The 19,055-nt window shown below is 45.6% G+C and overlaps 1 protein-coding gene across 2 annotated transcripts in view; it reads left to right on the plus strand.

The window, feature by feature from the left end:
• Nucleotides 1-2,542: 2,542 nt before the first annotated feature.
• Nucleotides 2,543-19,055, plus strand: part of nthl1 (nth-like DNA glycosylase 1) — a 35,833-nt gene continuing 19,320 nt past the window's right edge. For both annotated transcript variants that reach the window (XM_041206477.1, XM_041206476.1), the window contains exons 1-4: nt 2,543-3,299; nt 3,956-4,126; nt 8,623-8,782; nt 16,805-16,910. In XM_041206477.1, the coding sequence (XP_041062411.1) occupies nt 2,859-3,299; nt 3,956-4,126; nt 8,623-8,782; nt 16,805-16,910 (878 nt within the window). In that variant the 5' untranslated portion in view covers nt 2,543-2,858. The remainder of the gene's footprint in view (nt 3,300-3,955; nt 4,127-8,622; nt 8,783-16,804; nt 16,911-19,055) is intronic.

Below are 19,055 nucleotides of genomic sequence, written 5' to 3' on the forward strand. Positions count from 1 at the left end.
GTTTTTTATTCATTCACGGGATGTGGGCTTTGCTGGCTGGGCCAGCATTTATTGCCCATCCTTAGTTGCCTTTGAGAAGGTGGTGGTGAGCCGCCTTCTTGAACTGCTGCAGTCCATGTGATGTAGGTACACCCACAGTGCTGTTAGGAAGGGGGTTCCAGGATTTTGACTCAGCGACCAGTGAAGGCACAGTGATATATTTCCAAGTCAGGATGGTGAGTGACTTGGAGGGAAACTTCCAGGTGGTGATGTTCCCATCTATCTGCTGCTCTTGTCCTTCTAGATAGGAGAGGTCGTGGGTTTCGAAGGTGCTGTCGAAGGAACCTTGGTGAATTCCTGCAGTGTATCTTGTAGATGGTACACACTGCTGCTACTGTGCATTGGTAGTGGATGGAGTGAATGTTTGTTGATGTGGTACCAATCAAGCAGGCTGCTTTGTCCTGGATGGTGTAAAGCTTCTTGAGTGTTGTGGGAGCTGCACTCATCCAGCCAAGTGGGGAGTATTCCATCACACTTTTGAATTGTGCCTTGTAGATGATGGACAAGAGGTGAGTTACTCATTGCAGGATTCCTAGCCTCTGACCTGCTCTTGTAGCCACAGTGTTTATATGGTTAGTCCAGTTCAGTTTCTGGTCAATGGTAACCCCCCAGGATGTTGATAGTGGGGGATTCAGTGAAAGTAATGCCATTCAATGTCAAGGGGCGATGGTTAGATTCTCTCTTGTTGGAGATGGTTATTGCCTACCATTTGTGTGACGCAAATGTTACTTGCCATTTGTCAGCCCAAGCCTGGATATTGTCCAGATCTTGCTGCATTTGGACATGGACTGCTTCAATATCTACAGTCATGAATGGTGCTGAACATTGTGTAATCATCAGCGAACATCCCCACTTCTGACCTCATGATGGAAGGAAGGTCATTGATGAAGCAGCTGAAGATGGTTGGGCCAAGGACACTACCCTGAGGAACTCCTGCAGTGATGTCCTGGAGCTGAGATGACTGATCTCCAACAACCACAACCACCTTCCTTTGTGCTAGGTATGACTCCAACCAGTGGAAGAGTTTCCTCCTGATTCCTATTGACTTAATACTTATTCATTTGACCATGCCTTAATCCCCTTCCCCAACTCCTTTGTACTCCGGCTCAAGACCAATCTCTAGCTGTGGAGCATCAGACTATTGTGCGTTTTGCAACTTTAAAAGTGTCAGCTGTATTCACTATGCTCTACATTATGAGGTTATAGGTTTAAGTCCCACTCCAGACTGACACTCCAATATAGTAGTCAGGAAGTGCCACACTGTCGAAGGTGCCATCTTTTAGACGAGACATTAAACTGAGGCCGTGTCTGCCCTTTCAGGTGGATGTAAAAGATCCCATGCAATATGCAAAGAAAAACAGGGAACTCGCCCCAGTGTCCTGTCCAATATTTATCCCTCAACCAACACTTAAAAATGAGAAGCTGGTAATTTATCTGTGGGGGGCTTGCTATGCATAAATTGGCTACCATATTTCCTACATTACATTTCAGAAAAGTACTTAATTGCCTGTAAAACATTTTGGGACATCCGGAGGGTGTGAAAAGCGCTATATAAACAGGCTGCGTTTGTTGCCAATGCTGTGTGGGCACAGTTCTAGTGTTTTACTCTGGGCAGGGTTTAGGAGCATAGGCCAGGGTTGTGGTCCAGAAACAGTCTGTGTGTTTTAATAACGCCTGCCACTGTGAAAGTTCTTCTTGTCTAAAATTAGGAAAGGAAAATAACATATTTAATATAACATGAACTGTTATAAGAATGCTCATCTATAACAATGTAATTGCATGAGGCCCTAACACAGTCCATTGTTTCAACTTCCGGACCTCGCTCTTCCCTCCAGCCGCAACATCAGCCTCACTTCTCCTCGGCTGCAGCCTTTCCTGGAGCTTTCCCCGCCAACACATATCTCAGGCCTCTGGAGGGAGTTGATCCAGGCAAGGGGAGAGCGTTTTGTATCTGTGCAGGGGATTAAATTCTCTGAAATTGATGATGGCTCTGGATCCCTTTACATTGTTCCGCTGGCCCGACAGGCATCAATAACATCATTGTGGATGCATGGACCAGTGCACATGCACGGTCGGCTACTGGCAGCCATCTTGCATGGCCACATTGCGTTGGCAGGAGACAGTGCTTTATAAGTGCATTGCGGCTGGTTCAAAATCCTGGAACTCCCTCCCTAACAGCACTGTGGGTGCACCTACACCACATGGACTGCAGCGGTTCAAGACAGCGGCTGACCAGCCCCTTCTCAAGGGCAATTAGGGATGGGCAATAAATGCTTACCTAGCCATTGACACCCACATTCCATGAACAAATGACAAAGGACTTTTTTTTCCCCTTATAATAAATTCAAATTGTTGACATTTGTCCAGACCTGCCCTGGGAGTCCGTTATACCATGAAAGGCAAATGAGTGACATTCCAGTGACTGCTCTCACTGTAGGGACAATAAATGAAACCATATAGCTGCATGTACAGGGATAGCACGGCAGAGGGAGCGAAGAGTAAACAGATTGTTGGGCCCAGAGTATCGAGGGCCATCAGATCGCATGTATCTTCCTGCGAAAATCAGGAAACATCGTGGACTGGAGAGAGTCATTCGGCCCTTCGAGGCTCGCTCCCAGCCCAGAACGGGGATTGCAGTGGGTGGGACATGGGGTTGAAGCTGGTCAGAATGCGCTGACGTCAAGGAGAAGCCCGCGCGTGATTCGAATATCGTGACATTTACCCAATTGATACATTTTATCTGCGCGGGATTTAAAGGGGCCGCGACCCTCCTACCCCGGCTCTCCGCTTTCGATAAAACAAAAGCAAACCTGGGAAACATGGCTTCCACATCGCCTTATTTCACGCCAGGGGTACTGACTCGGAACATGAGCCGACGGGTGTGCGCGACCGCCGGCGGCAGGTTGCGACAGCCCGGGAAAGGCGATGGGAGACCCGTCTGCAGCGATGCAGCGGGACAACCTGGCGGCGACTCCATCCAGGAAACGGTCAGAGCGCTCCCAACGATCCAGTCTGAAGACTCTGCCCCCACGAGTGCACCGAGGCAGAAAAGGGAGCGCTTGCAGGCTGGCAGCAAGTCGACCAAAGTCACTGGCCAGGCGCAGGCAGCTGTTTCACCCGCCGATGAGACAAACTCTGAATGGGAACCCAAGGACTGGCGAGAGCAGTGGAATAATATCAGGGAGATGAGGAAGGTCAGGGACGCGCCTGTGGATCACATGGGCGCTGAACATTGTTTCGACAAAACTGCAGCCCCGGAGGTATAAATCCTAGCCATGCGGCTAAAACAAACTTGCATTTATGTAGTGCCTAGTTAATTAATACTGTTAAAATGTAGCCTCTGTTGTAATGGTAACCAGTTTGTACAGAGCAAGCTTTCACAAACAGCAACGAAATAAATGTTCATCTGTTGGATGAGGGATCTAGCTTGACCAGGAAACCATCCTAGCTGTTCTGGGAGCTCATGTATCCACTTGAGGGATCAAACAGTGCCTTCAGTTTAATATTTCCTCTGAAAGATGGCATCTCCAGCAGTGCAGCACTCCCTCAGTACTGCACCTGGAGTGGGACTTGAACCCACAACCTTCTGACTCAGAGGCAAAGCTGCAACCCTGAACCACGGCCAGCACATAATGTCTCCGTGGTCCAGCGCTCTCCACAATTGCCATTCGGATTGGGAGAAGGATGACTGATGTTGGGCAGCAACTGTGGAACCTAAGCCCACTCTGAGTCATCAGCTGCAGAAGACTAGGGAAGAAACAGGCAGGAAGAAAATGTCCCGCTCAGCCTCCTTCATTTTAGATATTTAGCAAAGGCACAAGCGTAAGAGAAAAGTTGAAAGTAGAAATAGGAAAATGCCTTCTTCACCTGAATGTTGCCACTGACTCTTTTGATCTGTCTTTCTGGAATTCTGTAGGTCATGAGGTATCAGGTGCTTTTGTCGCTCATGCTCTCCAGCCAGACCAGGGATCATGTGACATCTGCAGCAATGAAAAAGCTGAGAGACCATGGCTTGACTGTGGAGAGCATTCTCAAGATGGAGGACAAGACACTCGGAGAGCTCATCTATCCAGTCGGATTCTGGAGGGTTAGTCCACCAATACTTAGAGCTTAATTACTATTTTGCAACTGAATATTTTCCCAAGTGAAGTACCCCAATGTCCATTGCTGCACCACTGATGGCTCAGCCTTCAGCTACCTGAGCCCTAAGGTCTGGAATTCCCTCCTGAAAGCTCTCCGCCTCGCTATTTCTCTCTCTCTCTCTCTACTCCTTTAAGTTGATCCACAAAACCTACTTCTTTAACCAAGCTTTTGGTCATCTCCCCTAATGTGGCCCGGTATTGAATTTTGTTCGATAATCGTTCATATGAAACAACTTGGTATGTTTTACTGCATCAAAGGGGTGATATAAATGAAACTTGTTTGAATTCAAACTTTGATGATTTCAAAGCATCCATGTTTGAGTTCTTAGATTGAATTCCTTAGATAATATCACCACTTTCAACACCTCTTTGTCCTTTTGTCTGTGACATCTTTTGGTTATCTCCACCTATCACTGGCCCTCTATCCAGCTCTACTTGTCTCCCCCACCCCGCCACCCCCTTAAACCAGCTTATATTTCACCTCTCTTCTATTTTTACTTAGTTCTGTTGAAGGGTCATTCAGACTCGAAATGTTGACTGTGTTCCTCTCTGCAGATGCTGCCAGACCTGCTGAATTTTTCCAGGTATTTTTGTTTTTGTTTTGGATTCCCAGTATCCAAAGTTTTTTGCTTTTATGTTTGAGTTCTATTTTTCGTTGTGGTTTCATCTTGGTACTTAGTAAAGGGCATAGTTTGCTTGAGATATCCTCAGGAAAATTTTGAATTGATTTACATTTTAATATTACCACTATAACACCAACATTGTCTGTGTATGTAAAGAGTGTGTACATTCTGGACTGTTCGTGTATTCTTCCTGTTGATCACTCCCCTCTGTCCAGCGCTAGTTTTTGCACTGGACCAGCTGGCTTTATTTGACCTTTGCAGGCATTTCTAACCGCCAACACAGAAGTCAATTTTATTTTAGGCCTCCCATAGCGTTGTTCAAAATGAATCCAAGTTACAAACTTTTATAGCAGCACATGCTATCAACAAATAGACTTGTGGGAGTGGGAAGATGTTGAGAGGAAGTAAGTGTGACTTTTGGGTAAATTGAGTTGAGATATAGATTAACTGAATGGCGAAATGGGCTCCATGGACTGAACTACTCAATAACAACGTTCATTTTTAAAGGACCTAATGTAACCCCCCCTGTTTAAAAAGGGAGTGAGGCAAAAGATGGGAAATTACAGGCCAATTAGCTTGACCTGGTCATTGGTAAGATTTTAGAGTCCATTATAAGGATGAGATTTCAGAATACTTGGAAGTGCATGGTAAAATAGGGCAAAGTCAGCATGGTTTCATCAAGGGGAGGTCATGCCTGACAAATCTGTTACAATTCTTTGAGGAGGTAATGAGTAGGTTAGACAGGAGAGCCAATGGCTGTTATCTACTTGGACTTCCAGAAGGCCTTTGACAAGGTGCCGCACAGGAGGCTGCTCAGTAAGATAAGAGCCCATGGTGTTAGAGGCAAGGTACTAGCATGGATAGAAGATTGGCTGTCTGGCAGGAGGCAGAGAGTGGGGATAAGGGAGTCCTACTCAGGATGGCGGCCGGTGACTAGTGAAGTTCTGCAGGGGTCAGTGTTGGGACCACAACTTTTCACTTTATACTTTAATGATCTAGATGAAGGAACTGATGGCATCCTGGCTAAGTTTGTAGAAGATACAAAGATAGGAGGGACAGGTTGTATTGAGGAGGCGGGGAGGCTGCAGAAGTATTTGGACAGGTTAGGAGAAAGGGCAAAGAAGTGGCAGATGGAATACAACGTGGGGAAGTGTGAGGTCATGCACTTTGGGAGGAAGAATAGAGGCATAGACTATTTTCTAAATGGGGAGAGAATTCAGAAATCTGGAGTGCAAAGGGACTTGGGAGTCCTGGTCTAGGATTCTCTTAAGGTTAACTTGCAGGTTGAGGCAGTAGTTAGGAAGGCAAATGCAATGTTGGCATTTATTTCAAGAGGACTAGAATATAAAAGCAGGGATGTGCTGCTGAGGCTTTATAAGGCACTGGTCAGACCACATTTAGAATATTGTGAGCAATTTTGGGCCCTGTATTTCAGGAAGGATGTGCTGGCCCTGGAGAGGGTCCAGAGGAGGTTCACGAGAATGATCCCAGAAATGAAAGGCTTAACACATGAGGAACATTTGAGGATTCTGGGTCTATACTCGATGGAGTTTAGAAGGATGAGGGGGGATCTGATTGAAACTTACAGAATACTGAAATGCCTGGATAGAGTGGACATGGGGAAGATGTTTCCATTAGTAGGAGAGACTAGGACCCGAGGGCACAGCCTCAGAGTGAAGGGAAGACCTTTTAGAACAGAGATGAGGAGAAACTTCTTTAGCCAGAGAATGGTGAACCTATGGAATTCATTGTCACAGAAGGCTGTGGAGGCCAGGTCATTGAGTGTATTTAAGACGGAGATAGATAGGTTCTTGATTGGTAAGGGGATCAAAGGTTATGGGGAGAAGGCGGGAGAATGGGGTTGAGAAACTTATCAGCCATGATTGAATGGCGGAGCAGACTCGATGGGCCGAATGGCCTAATTTCTGCTCCTATGTCTTTTTGTCTTATGGACCTCTAACGTGGTAGAATGCCCTAAGGCACTTCACAGGAATAATTATAAAACAAAATTTGATGCCAAGCCAGACAAAGTAATATTAGGACAGGTGACCAAAATCTGCTGTCCTTATGTGGGACGTTCAACAAGTGCCTGTTATAAATACCTGCCAAATTACACCATCTTCTTTTGTGCTTGGTATGACTACAACCAGAGGAGAGTTTTCCTCGATTCCAGTTTTGCTAGGGTTCCTTGAGGCTGCATTCAGTCAAATGTTGGCTTGATGTCAAGAAGTCATTCCTGACTCAGGTCTTGAGTTCAGCTCTTTTGTCCATGTTTGGACCAAGACTAATGAGGTTAGAAGCCAAGCTGACACTTAACAGTCCTTTGACAGTCCCCAACAAGCCAATTATCACAATATGGTCAGGAAAAATGGGTGAATATTGGCAATTTTGGAAACACAGCAGGATCAATGAGCAACCCAGCCATTTGGCATTCCTACCCCCTCTCCCACCCCACTTCCTTTCTAACATGCTGCATCTTACTTTTCAGGTGGTGAATTTCTTTTTATTCATTTGCTGGATGTGGACATTGGCATGGGTAGCATTTATTGTCTTGAGAAAACATTACAGCCTTGGTCCTACCATGGACAAAACATCTTAACTTAAGAGCTGAGAATCACTGCCCTAGACATCAAGGCAGCATTTGACCGGGTGTGGCATCAAGGAGTCCGAGCAAAACTGGAATCAGTGGGAATCGGGGAAAACTCTCCACTGGTTGGAGTCAGACCTAGCACAAAGAAAGATGGTTGTGGTTGTTAAAGGTCAATCATCTCGGTTTCAGGACATCACCATAGGAGTTACTCAGGGTAGTGTCCTTGACCCAGCCATCGTCAGCTGCTTCATCAATGACCTTCCTCCCATTATAAGGTCAGAAGTGCAGAAGTGGAGAGAATCTAACCATTTCCCCTTGACATACAATGGCGTTACCATTGCTAAATCCCCTACCATAACTATCATGGGGGTTACCATTGACCAGAAACATAACTGGACCAGCCATGTGGCTACAAAAGCAGGTCAGAGGCTGGGAATTCTGCAGCGAGTAACTCACCACCTGACTCCCTAAAGCCTGTCCACCATCTGCAAGGCACAAGTCAGGAGTGTGATGGAATACTCTCCACTTGCCTGGATGAGTGCAGCTCCAGCAATACTCAAGAAGCTCAACACAATATAGGGCAAAGCACTCCATTTACCACCTTAAAATTCATTCCCTCCACCACCAATGCAGTGGCAGCAGTGTGTTACCATCTACAAGATGCACTGCAGCAACTCACCAAGATTCCTTTGACTTCACCTTCCAAACCTGTGACCTCTAATACCTGAAAGGACAAGGGCAACTGATTCACATGAACACCAGTTGCAAGTCCTTCCCGTCCCCACCAACCCCCCCTCAACCACCCAGCCACTCAACATCCTAACTTGGAACTGTATCGAAGTTCCTTCACTGTCACTGGGTCAAGATGCCTCCCTAACAGCATTGTGAATGTATCTACCCTACTTGGACTGCAGTGGTTCAAGAAAGTAGCCCACCATACCTTCTCTAAGGCAATTGGAGATGGGCAACAAATGCACTCGCATCTCATGTAAGAATATTTTTTTTAAAAACATATTACTGTGAATCTGAGCCATTACTAGGCCAGACCAGAGAAGGATAGCTGCTGTAGTGGGATTTAGATCTCCTGTTTCTGGGTCTTTAGTCCAGGCCCATAGACTACCAGTCAAGTAGCATAACCACTAGGCTACCGTACCCCCAGTTGAAAGACTAACTTGATGGATTGTATCCTATCTTTGCATCCTGTCCATGATGTGATTTACCTGTGCAGAATAAAGTGAAATACATTAAACAGACCACTGCGATCCTGAAGGAACAGTACAGTGGTGACATTCCCAACAGCATCAGCGAACTTCTGAAACTTCCAGGAGTGGGACCGAAGATGGCCCATCTCATCACGAAGATAGCCTGGAACAACGTGTCTGGCATCAGTAAGTACCTCAGACACCAGTAGCAGCATGAAATCAAGGATTCGGGCTAGCCTGTCACTTTATGAACATTACAGTAGTGACCCCGAAGTCAGGTGGTTGGGGGCAGTAACACTGTAGGAAAATATAGTGAGAGCTCCCTCTTGAACAGCATTCTTCTGGGGACAGTGATGTGTGTGCAATCCATGCCACTGGATGGTGCTGCAGTGCCACCTGAACTCTCTGTTCAGGTGTTGACCTGGTGGCTGCTGGTTACCCAGTGAAATGGAAGTTCTATGTTCCTGTGAGGGAACACATCAATAAACAAACTGTCTATAATATCCAATCAAATGTAGTTAACCCAGGGGTTCCCAAACTGTGGGTCACAACCTCCATTGAGGTCATGGGCCAATCATTTGGGGTCACGAGCTCTGAGGCAGCAATGGTGACTGTCAAGCAAAGGCACTGGCCAGGTTGTTAATCCCCCCCCCCCCCCCCCCCACCACAAACAATTCGGCAACAGGACAGCTTTATGCTGCCCTGATTGGCCATCCAGTTCAGTGTTCTGACTGGCTGATTTTGTAATTTCTTGGACGTGCTTAGAATGGAGGAGGCACTTTGAATGCACACTGTGATGAATGGCAGGACAGTCCTGAAACCGGCATCAAGGGTCCATTACACGTGCATGCCAGGATTCTCAGCTCCGAGGCTGCATCAGAGTCTTCGAAACTATTGTGGACATAACCATTTCCCCAGCTCTACAACAATTTCTACCTGTTCCTAAACAGTTCCCCCACTGCCCAACAACTTCCCTCCCATGCCCCCATCCGCTCTCACCCTGTGGTCGCACCAATTTCCAACCTTTAAAATAGGGTGACAGTGGGGAAAACATTTGGGAAGCACTGCACTAATAGGTGAAGTAGTTAGGAAGCTCCTTTATTGCTCGAAAGGGCCATATTTTGAAGCAAAGGGTTTTGTGTATTCTCCCAGCGCTGCTTGAAACTGAGCAGCTCTCTTCTTGGTAAATAGTCTCTGAAATGATGTACAATGAATCAGATAGCTTACACAGCACAGATCCAGGTCGATATCTTTCTGGGCACCAGGTGAAAGAAAAGCGTTTCTCAGAAATTCTGAGCCACAGTTTAAGACTGGCACGGAGCCAGTTCAGGGAATGGACGCCTCAAAAATATTTGGAATTCAATACGTCAGATGATTTAAAAAATCTGTGGCTCTTGAATATTAATATAGCCATTGGCAAATTGGAGGATTGGCAAGCGTACAGAATCCAGTCCCAATGAGGTGTCAGCCATGGCTCAATGGGTAGCACTCTTCACCGCAGAGTCAGAAGGTAATTATTTCAAGCCCTGCTCCAGAGACTTGGGCACATAATCTAGGCCAACGCTTCCAGTGGAATACTGAGAGAGTCCTGCGCAGTCGCAGATGTCAGGAAATCCTGAGGCTGTGAAAAGTGCCATATAAATTCATTCCTTTCTTTGCAAGTCTTTCACCAGTTTGCTTTGTATTTCATGTCAAAAGTATGAACCGTTGACCCAGCCCGGCCACATAGGTTGGCTTTGTGTCAGATTGACCTCCCAGACTGCTACACTGCAGTATGAAAAGCTGACCTTGACGAGTGAAAACATGTCCACAGTCCAGATGACTTTGTCCTATGGCAAAGAAAACAAGCAAGACTTGAATTTGTATAGCACCTTTCACAACCACAGGACATCCTGATTGCAGCCATTTCAGCAGTTCTTTTGAAGTGTAGTCACTATTGTAATGTAGGAAACACAGCAGCCAATTTGCACACATCAACCCTGACTAGAATAGTGACCCCTTCTGGAATAGCATTTGTTTTGACACATGGGAAACAGGACTACATAGAATTTACAGTTCAGTAACAAGCCATTCAGCCCAATGTTTATTCTCCATACAAACTTTCTCACTCCCCTTTCATCGAACCCTACTGGTGTTAACTTCTATTCCTTTATCCCTAGTGTTTATCTAGCATCCTCTTAAATGCATCTATGTTATCTGCCTCAACTACTCCTTGTGGTAGCGAGTTCTGCATTCTCGCCACTCTCTAGGTAATGAAGTTTCTCCTGAATTCCCTATTGGATTTATTAGTGATTATCTTATAATCATGGTCCCTAGTTGGGGAATCCCCCATAAGTGGAAACATCTTCACTCCTACCCTATCAAACCCTTCCTAATTTTAAAGATCTCTATTAGATCACCCCATGAACTTCTGTTTTCCTGAGAAAAGAGCCCCAGCTTGTTTAGCCTTTCCTGGTAGTTATTACTTCTCAGTTCTGGTATCATCCTTGTAATAGGATTCAATGTGGGTGTGATGTCCTTCATGGTCAAACAACCTGCTAAAACCCACTCTGTAAACTTGCTAGAATAGGCATTTGGGCAGGGCAACCAATGGTTATGGGTATCCCAGTGAGGAATCCAAGTCTTTAGGTGGGAACGATAGAAAATTGGAGCTACAGTGATGTCCTTTTAGGGTGATTGGCCACTAGCTTGATTGCAAGGGAGATCTTGACTGATGTTGTGGTTTGGGGGGGGGTCGGGGGTTAGTGAGGGTCAGACAGTCAGAGTGTGTGTGTATCTCCTCATTGTACCCCACAAAACACTGGTGATGGGAGCAGGGGAAGACGAGCAATGCTAATTTGCTCCAAGAGCTCTCTGTCTTTTATATGAGAACAATTGCCAGGATTCTCAAAGGCTCAGCCACATGGACAAAATTCCTCCCATCGAGCACTGTGCAGTAGTAAACCGTAGCTGGTGAGAAAGGCAGAAGGAGCGAAGTCGCATTTATATAGTGCCTTTCATGACCTCTGGATGTCCCAAAGCACCTTATAGCCAATGAAGCACTCCTGAAGGGTAATCATTGTTGCAATCACAATGGTAGCAGAGCTCACCCCGTTCGCGATTGAGCCATTCCGAACATTCTCCAAGCAGCAGATAGACAGTGGGCAGTGCGTATTTTCTCTAAAGAGAAAGGACTGAATGTTTTGCCAGCAGAAAATGAGCAATAGCCAACACAACAAACTCATTATCCTCTGTGGAAATATTCCAAGTCACATCCACCACTGGAAAGAGATTGGCAAACTTACGTTTCCTTTTAAGAGGACACTACAAAGGTTAAGACTTTCTTTTTCTCTCTCTCCTTGGTTGTGTCCCGAGTTTGGGAGTGGGATGAGACCTTTTGCAGTGCCACAGTGCAACAACAACTTGCATTTATATAATGCCTTTAATGTAATAGAATGTCCCACAGTGCTTCAAAGCAGCTTATAAAGCAGAATTCAGCACCAAGCCACAAAAGGACTAAAAGATTGGTCCAGATGGGTAGATTCTTAAGGAATGTCTTAAAGAGGGGGAGAGAGAGGTGGAGAGGTTTAGGGAGGGAATTCCAGAGTTTGGGACCCAGGCAACTGAAAGCAAGGCCCTCAATAGTGGAATTATTAAAATCGGGATGCTCAAGAGGCCAGAATTAGAGAAGTGCAGATATCTCGGAGGGTTGTAGGACAGGAAGATGTTACAGAGGTAGGGAGGAGTGAGGCCATGGAGGGATTTGAAAACAAGTATGATAATTTTAAAATCAATGCTTAAGATTAGAAGCTTATTCTATTGTGACAAGACAGGTTCTGCAGCGTGCGACTCTGTTAGGCAGATTCCTAAGACGAGAAGCATTGACGCAACAAGACAGACAGGAGCAAAGACTAGCTGTTTTAAAATACAAATGAGAGGCTCAAAGAGTCAAAAGGCCAACTCCAGCCCCATCTTCTGCGCTCTTATGGCATTCTGCTTTTACCCTCGTACAGCCTTAACTGGCTCATCCACGTAGACCCAATTGTCCAAAATGACACTCCAAACCTGCCCCATCTCCCATTTAGCTCCTGGGCAGATTTTAATCAGCCTGGAGGTTGGATTTCCGCCAGCAATATTGGCACAATCCAGGCAGTATCAGCAGCCAAACGTCAGGGGATTTGAAGCGTGTGTGAATTGCATACAAAGCCACTTATGCTCGAGTTTCTGCTGGTGCAAGATTCAGCCTGTCGGATCCGGTCCCTGTCAAGAGTGACCGTGTTCCTGGGTGAACGTTGCACGTTTCCACCAATTGTGCTGGTTCAGGAAGGCTCTTTACATTGCGCTCGTTCTCTTAGACATGCCGGTAGGCAAATTTTCACGTCAAAAAATAATTTACTAAGAAACACCGGTGCACACCAGTGAAAGTAGCAAATAGTTCAGTATAAGTTTTTAAAATTTATTTTCAGTAACTTTTAATTGGGTTACTCACAGGTGGAAGACTGGATAGCCAAGATTAAAAATGCTTTTTTTTTGTGATAAACCCATTTTTGGGCTCTATCAATAAAACTACCTGGATCACCACTCTTAAGTACATGGGGAAAAAAACCAAACAAGCAATTTTTTTTTAGTTTATCTTCATACATGCTTTTTTTTCCCCTTTGGCGAGTAGTGGGGAGGTGGTGGATTGATGCCCAGCTGATTATCAGTCAGTTGAACGGTGTCATGAGCACACTTTCTGTGGCCCGCAAGTCCTGGCATGGAACCTGAACCTGGAACTTCTGGCCCAGAGGTAGGGATGCTACCCACTGCACCACAAGGACTGTCAAGTCAGCAATTACGTTCCGTTATGCTGCCATTGCACTGATCATGGCAGATCTTGCTTGCGCTTGTGATTATACCCATGGGTCTGAATTTCATGCTCCCCCACCGCCCTAAGGCGGAGGAGGAGCGTGAAATAGAAGGAACTGGACTCCCTCTGGGTGCCTGCCCGCCCTAACCTCGCAGCAATTTTAAATTGGGTCGGGCAAGGCCTCGAATGGGCTGCCCGCCCTTGCCCCAATTGAGGTGCGTAAGTGGCCAATTATTGGCCGTTTCCTGCCCAGCCGCAATTTTTGAGGCATGAACGGGCTTAGGCCTTGGGGTGGGGGCAGAAGGGGTGAGTACCTCCATCAGAAGCCCCCTTCTGACTTTGGGTGCCCGCTCCTTAAAGTCCGATGGCCGCTGGACCTCCCTGCCACACACCCCACCCCCACCCCCAACCCACCCGACAGCCTGATCACACACTTTGCAACCTCCAGGCCTTCCCTACCCTCCCCGCCCTGGGACCCTTTAAATGTAGCTTGTCGTCCGGTCCTGGGACTTAAGCTCAGGCATTTTCCTGAAGTTCCTCTTCTATCCACTGCAGCTCTTGTCATTGGAGGGACTAGAGAGCTGCTGGCCCATCTGATTGGATGCAGCTCTGTAAGGTGCGACTTCTTCTTGAGTGAGGGACAGAAGTCCCATCTGCAGCCAACTGACGTATATTTGAGAGTGAAATGGCTGTGGGGTAGTTGGAACCCCGTCAACTCTTCAGATGGCAGGAAGGGAAACCCCATCATACGAAATATTCAAGTCATGATTTTTACATGAAGTGTAACCTAATCAAGCACTTTTTGGGTGAAATTTCCTGACAGGCATATTAGTTTGAAATTTCCCCCTTCACCATCCTGCTCCGACACTTCGTGGAGTTTAGAAGCTTGAGAGATGATCTTAATGAAACGTTTAAGATCCTGAGGGGACTTGACAGGGTGGATACAGAAAGGATGTTTCCCTTGTGGGAGAGACTAGAGCTAGGGGACACTGTTTTAAAAATAAGGGGTCTCCCATTTGAGATGGCAATGAGAAGAAATCTTTTCTCTGAGGGCCGTGAATCTTTGGAATTGTCTTTCTCACAGAGCAGTGGAGGCAGGGTCAATGAATATATTTAAGGCAGAGGTAGATAGATTCTTGACTAACAAGGGAGTCCAAGGTTATCGGGGTGGGCGGAATGTGGAGTTAAGGCCACAATCAGATCAGTCTTATAGACGTCTACAGCACAGAAGCAGGCCTTGCGGCCCGTCACGTCTGCGCCAGTTAACAAAGATCTGACTACACTGTTCTCATTTTCCAGCATTTGGCCCATAGCTCTGGAGGCTATGGCAACACAAATGAATATCCAAATACTTCTTAAATGTTACGAGAGTTTCTGACTCAACCACCCTTTCAGGCAGTGAGTTCCAGGCTCCCACAACTCTCTGGGTGAAAACATTTCTCCTCAACTCCCCTCTTAGCCTTCCACCTCTTACCTTAAATCTATGCTCCCTGGTTATTGACCCCTCCACTAATGGAAAAAATGCCGCTCATAATCTTATACACCCCAGGTGCCCTCTTGACCTTCGTTGCTCCAAGGAAAGCAACCCCACCCAGTCCATCCAATCTTTCCTCATAGCTCAGACCCTCCAGCCCAGGCAGCATCCTGGTAAATCTCCTCTGCATTCTCTCTAGTGCAATTACATCCCTCCTATAATGTGGTGACCAGAACTGCATGCAGTACTCCAGTTGCGGCTTAACCTGTATTTTATACAGTTTCAGTATAACCTCCCTGCTCTTGTATTCTACGCTTTGGCTAATAAAGGCAAGTATCCTACATGCCTTCTTAGCCACATTATCTACCTGCCCTGCTACCTCCAGGAATGTATGGATATGCACACCAAGGTCCCTCTGATCTTCAGTACTTTCCAGGGTTCTACCATTCACCGTGTAGTCTCTTGCCTTGTTAGCCCTCACCAAGTGCATTACCTCACACTTTTTTGGGTTGAATTGCATTTGCCACTGCTCTGCCCACCTGACCAATCCATTGATATCCTCCTGTAGTTTAAGGCTACCCTCCTCAGTATTTACCACCCTACCAATTTTCGTTCATCCGCGTACTTCTTGATTATACCCCCTACATTTAAGTGTAAATCATTTATGTACACCACAAACAGCAAGGGCCCCAGCAGTGAGCCCTGCAGAACCCCACTGGAAACAGACGTCCAGTCACAGAAACATCCCCCTACCATCGCCCTCTGCTTCCTGTCTGTCAGCCAATTTTGGATTCAATGTGCCACTTTGCCTTGGATCCCATGGGCTCTTACTTTCTTGACCAGTCTGCCATGAGGGGCCTTGCGAATGTCCATGTACACCGCCTCAAATGCATTAACCTTGTCAACACTCCTGGTTACCTCCTCAAAAAATTCAATCAAATTTGTCAAACACGACCTTCCCTTAACAAATCCATGCTGTCTACCTCTGATTAATCTGTGTCTCTCCAAGTGCAGATATATTCTGTCCATCAGAATTCTTTTTAGTAATTTCCCCAGCACTGAGATTAGATTGACTGGCTTGTAATTTTCTGGTCTATCCCTTCCTCCCTTTTTTACTAATGGGACAATGTTAGCAGTCCTCCAGTACTCTGGCACCTCACCTGTGGCCAGAGCGGGTTTGAAAATTATTGCCAGTGCCCCTGATATCTCTTCCCTTGTCTCCCTCAACTGTCTGGGATGCATCTCATCCAGGCCTACAAATTTATCCACTTTTAAGGCTGCTAAACCCGCTAGTACCTCCTATGTTAATTTCCTCTAATATTTCTCAGTCCTCCACCCTGATGTCTATATCTGCGTTGTCCTTTTCCATTGTGAAGACTGACGCAAAGTATTCATTGAGGACTGCACCTACATCTTCCGTGTCCACACACATATTATCTCTGTGGTCCCTAATTGGCCCTACTCTTTCCCTAATTATTCTCTTGCTCTTTATATATTTAAAAAACCCCTTTGGGTTTTCCTTTATTCGGCCCACCAATGCTTTCTCATACACTCTCTTAGCTTTCCTAATTTCCTTTTTTAAGTTCCCCTTTGCGCTTTTTATACCCTTGTAAGGACTCTGCCATCACGATCTTAATGAATGGTGGAGCAGGCTCAAGAGACCAAATAGCATACTCCTGCTCTTAACTCGTATGTTACATAGCAGGTTACACTATTGTATGATTAGATTTTGTGCAGTGTGAGCATATTCCTGATTATAAGGAGCAACTGCACTTACAGTAATGACCAGCAATCCAAATTTTGTAACGCTACTGATTTAGTTTAATAAATACCATTGATCATTATTTAATTTGTCCCAGCAGCCACCTAACTCAATTAATCCCTGTCCTGTTCAAATTTTTTGCAGGTGTTGACACCCATGTGCACAGGATTATAAACCGACTAAAGTGGGCCAAAAAAGAGACCAAAAATCCAGAGGAAAGTAGACGGGCACTGGAAGAATGGATGCCACGGTAACAGGGTGGGGAGGGTGCTTGACGGAGACACCTAATTGTAGCATAGAGATGAATGATACTTGCAGTGCAGACAGAGAATTGCTGTGTAAAGGTGGATTGACACCTTGCAAGGAGTGAAAGAATCAGCCAAAGCCCCTGTCACGCACACAGCGTAACGGTTGATTCAATGTCGGAATTAGTAGAAGGTTGTGAGCCGGTCACCTGAGGAAGGGAGTAGTATGAACATACGAATTAGGAGGTGTAGGCCATTCAGCCCCGTGAGCCTGTTCCACCATTCAATAAGACCATGGCTGACCTGATTGTGGCCTCAATGCCACCATCCTGCCTACCCAAGATACCCTTTGAGTCCCTGGTTAGTCAAAAATATATCTATCAACCTCTGCCTTAAAAATATTCAATGACCCTGCTTCTACCGCTCTCTTGAGGAAGAGAGTTCCACAGACCCACAACCCCCTAAGAGAAAAAAAATTCTCCTCATCTCTGTCTTAAATGGGAGACCACCTATTTTTAAATTGTGCCCTAGTTTTGGTCTCTCCCAGCAGTCGTCTCAGCATCCACTCTGTCAAGCCCTCTCAGGATTTTGTGTTTGAATAAGATCACCTCTCGTTCTTCTCAACTCCAACGGATACAGAACCAGCTTGTCCAACCTTTCATCATAAGATAAACCCCTCATTCCAGGAATCAGTTGAATGAAGCTTTTCTGAATTGCTTCTAAGGCAACTATGTCCTTTATTAGATAAAAAGACAAAACCTATACACAGTACACCAGATGTGGTCTCACCAAAGGTCTGTACAACTGTAGCAAAACATCCCTATTTTTATATTCCATTCCTGTTGCGATAAGCAGCAACATTCCATTTGCCTTCCTAATTACTTGCTGACTAACTTTTTGTGATTCATGTACCAGGACACCCAGCTCTCTCTGTACCTCAGAGTTCTGCAGTCTCTTTCCATTTAGATAACATACTACATTTCTATTCTTCCTACCAAAGTTGACAAGTTCACATTTTCCCACATTATACTCCATCTGCCAAATTTTTGCCCACTCAACTTAACCTGTCTATATTCCTTTGCAGACACCTTATATCCTCTTCACAACTTACTTTCCTACCTATCTTTGTGTCGTCAGCAAATTTATCAACTATACATTTGGTCCCATCGTCTGAGTCATTGATATAAATTGTAAATAGTTGAGGCCCCAGCACTGTTCACTGTGGCACTCCACTCATTACATCTTGCCAACCTGAAAATGACTAATTTATGCCTACTCTCTGTTTTCTGTTAGCTAACCATAATAGTGTTTGATTCAGGGCAGGAGAGGGAGGGGAATCACTGGCCTTTTTGTCCTGGAGTTTCGAAGAATGAGAAGTGACATAATTGAAACACACAACATTCTTAAGGAGCTTGATGGGAGTAGATGTTGACTGGGCAATCTAGAATACAGAGTCACAATCTCAAAATAAGAGATCAGCCATTTCAGACTGAGATGAAGAGAAATTTCTTCACACAAGTTATGAGTCTTAGGAATTCTCTACATCAGCAAGCTGTGGATACCCAGTTGCGCATATTCAAGATAGAGATCAATAGATTTTGGCTACTAAGGGAAATAAGGGATATGAAGGTAGTACAAGGAGGTGGTGTTGAGGTAGAACATTAGCCATGATCTTATTGAACAACAGAACAGGCTATAGGGGCTCCTATTTCTTATGAACCAAAGGAAATGAAGAAAGTCGTAAATCCCAGGATAGTTGCACAACCCACTGTCAATTTGCCATCTAGAATGTTCTGAAGTAACAGCCTGTTCACAAATATAGAACTAGAGATACCTTATACAATCACCCTGCCCTGTGAGGTTAGAGATCACAGAATCACTGAATTTTAATGGTCCAGAACGAGGCCATTCAGTCCATCGTGTCTGCACCGGCTCTCCAAATGAGCATTATGACTCAGAGCCATTGCCCTGCCTTCTCCCCGTACCCCTGCCCATTGTTTTTATCCAAATAATCATCTAATGCCCTCTTGAATGCCATGATTGAACTTGCCTCCACTACACTTCCAGGCAGCGCATTCCAGACCCAAACCACTCGTTGTGTCAAAAAGTTTTTTTTCACGTCACATTTGCTTCTTTTGCAAATCGCTTTA

The sequence above is a fragment of the Carcharodon carcharias genome, chromosome 15 (genome assembly GCF_017639515.1).
Source record: "Carcharodon carcharias isolate sCarCar2 chromosome 15, sCarCar2.pri, whole genome shotgun sequence".
In the NCBI taxonomy this organism is placed as follows: domain Eukaryota; kingdom Metazoa; phylum Chordata; class Chondrichthyes; order Lamniformes; family Lamnidae; genus Carcharodon; species Carcharodon carcharias.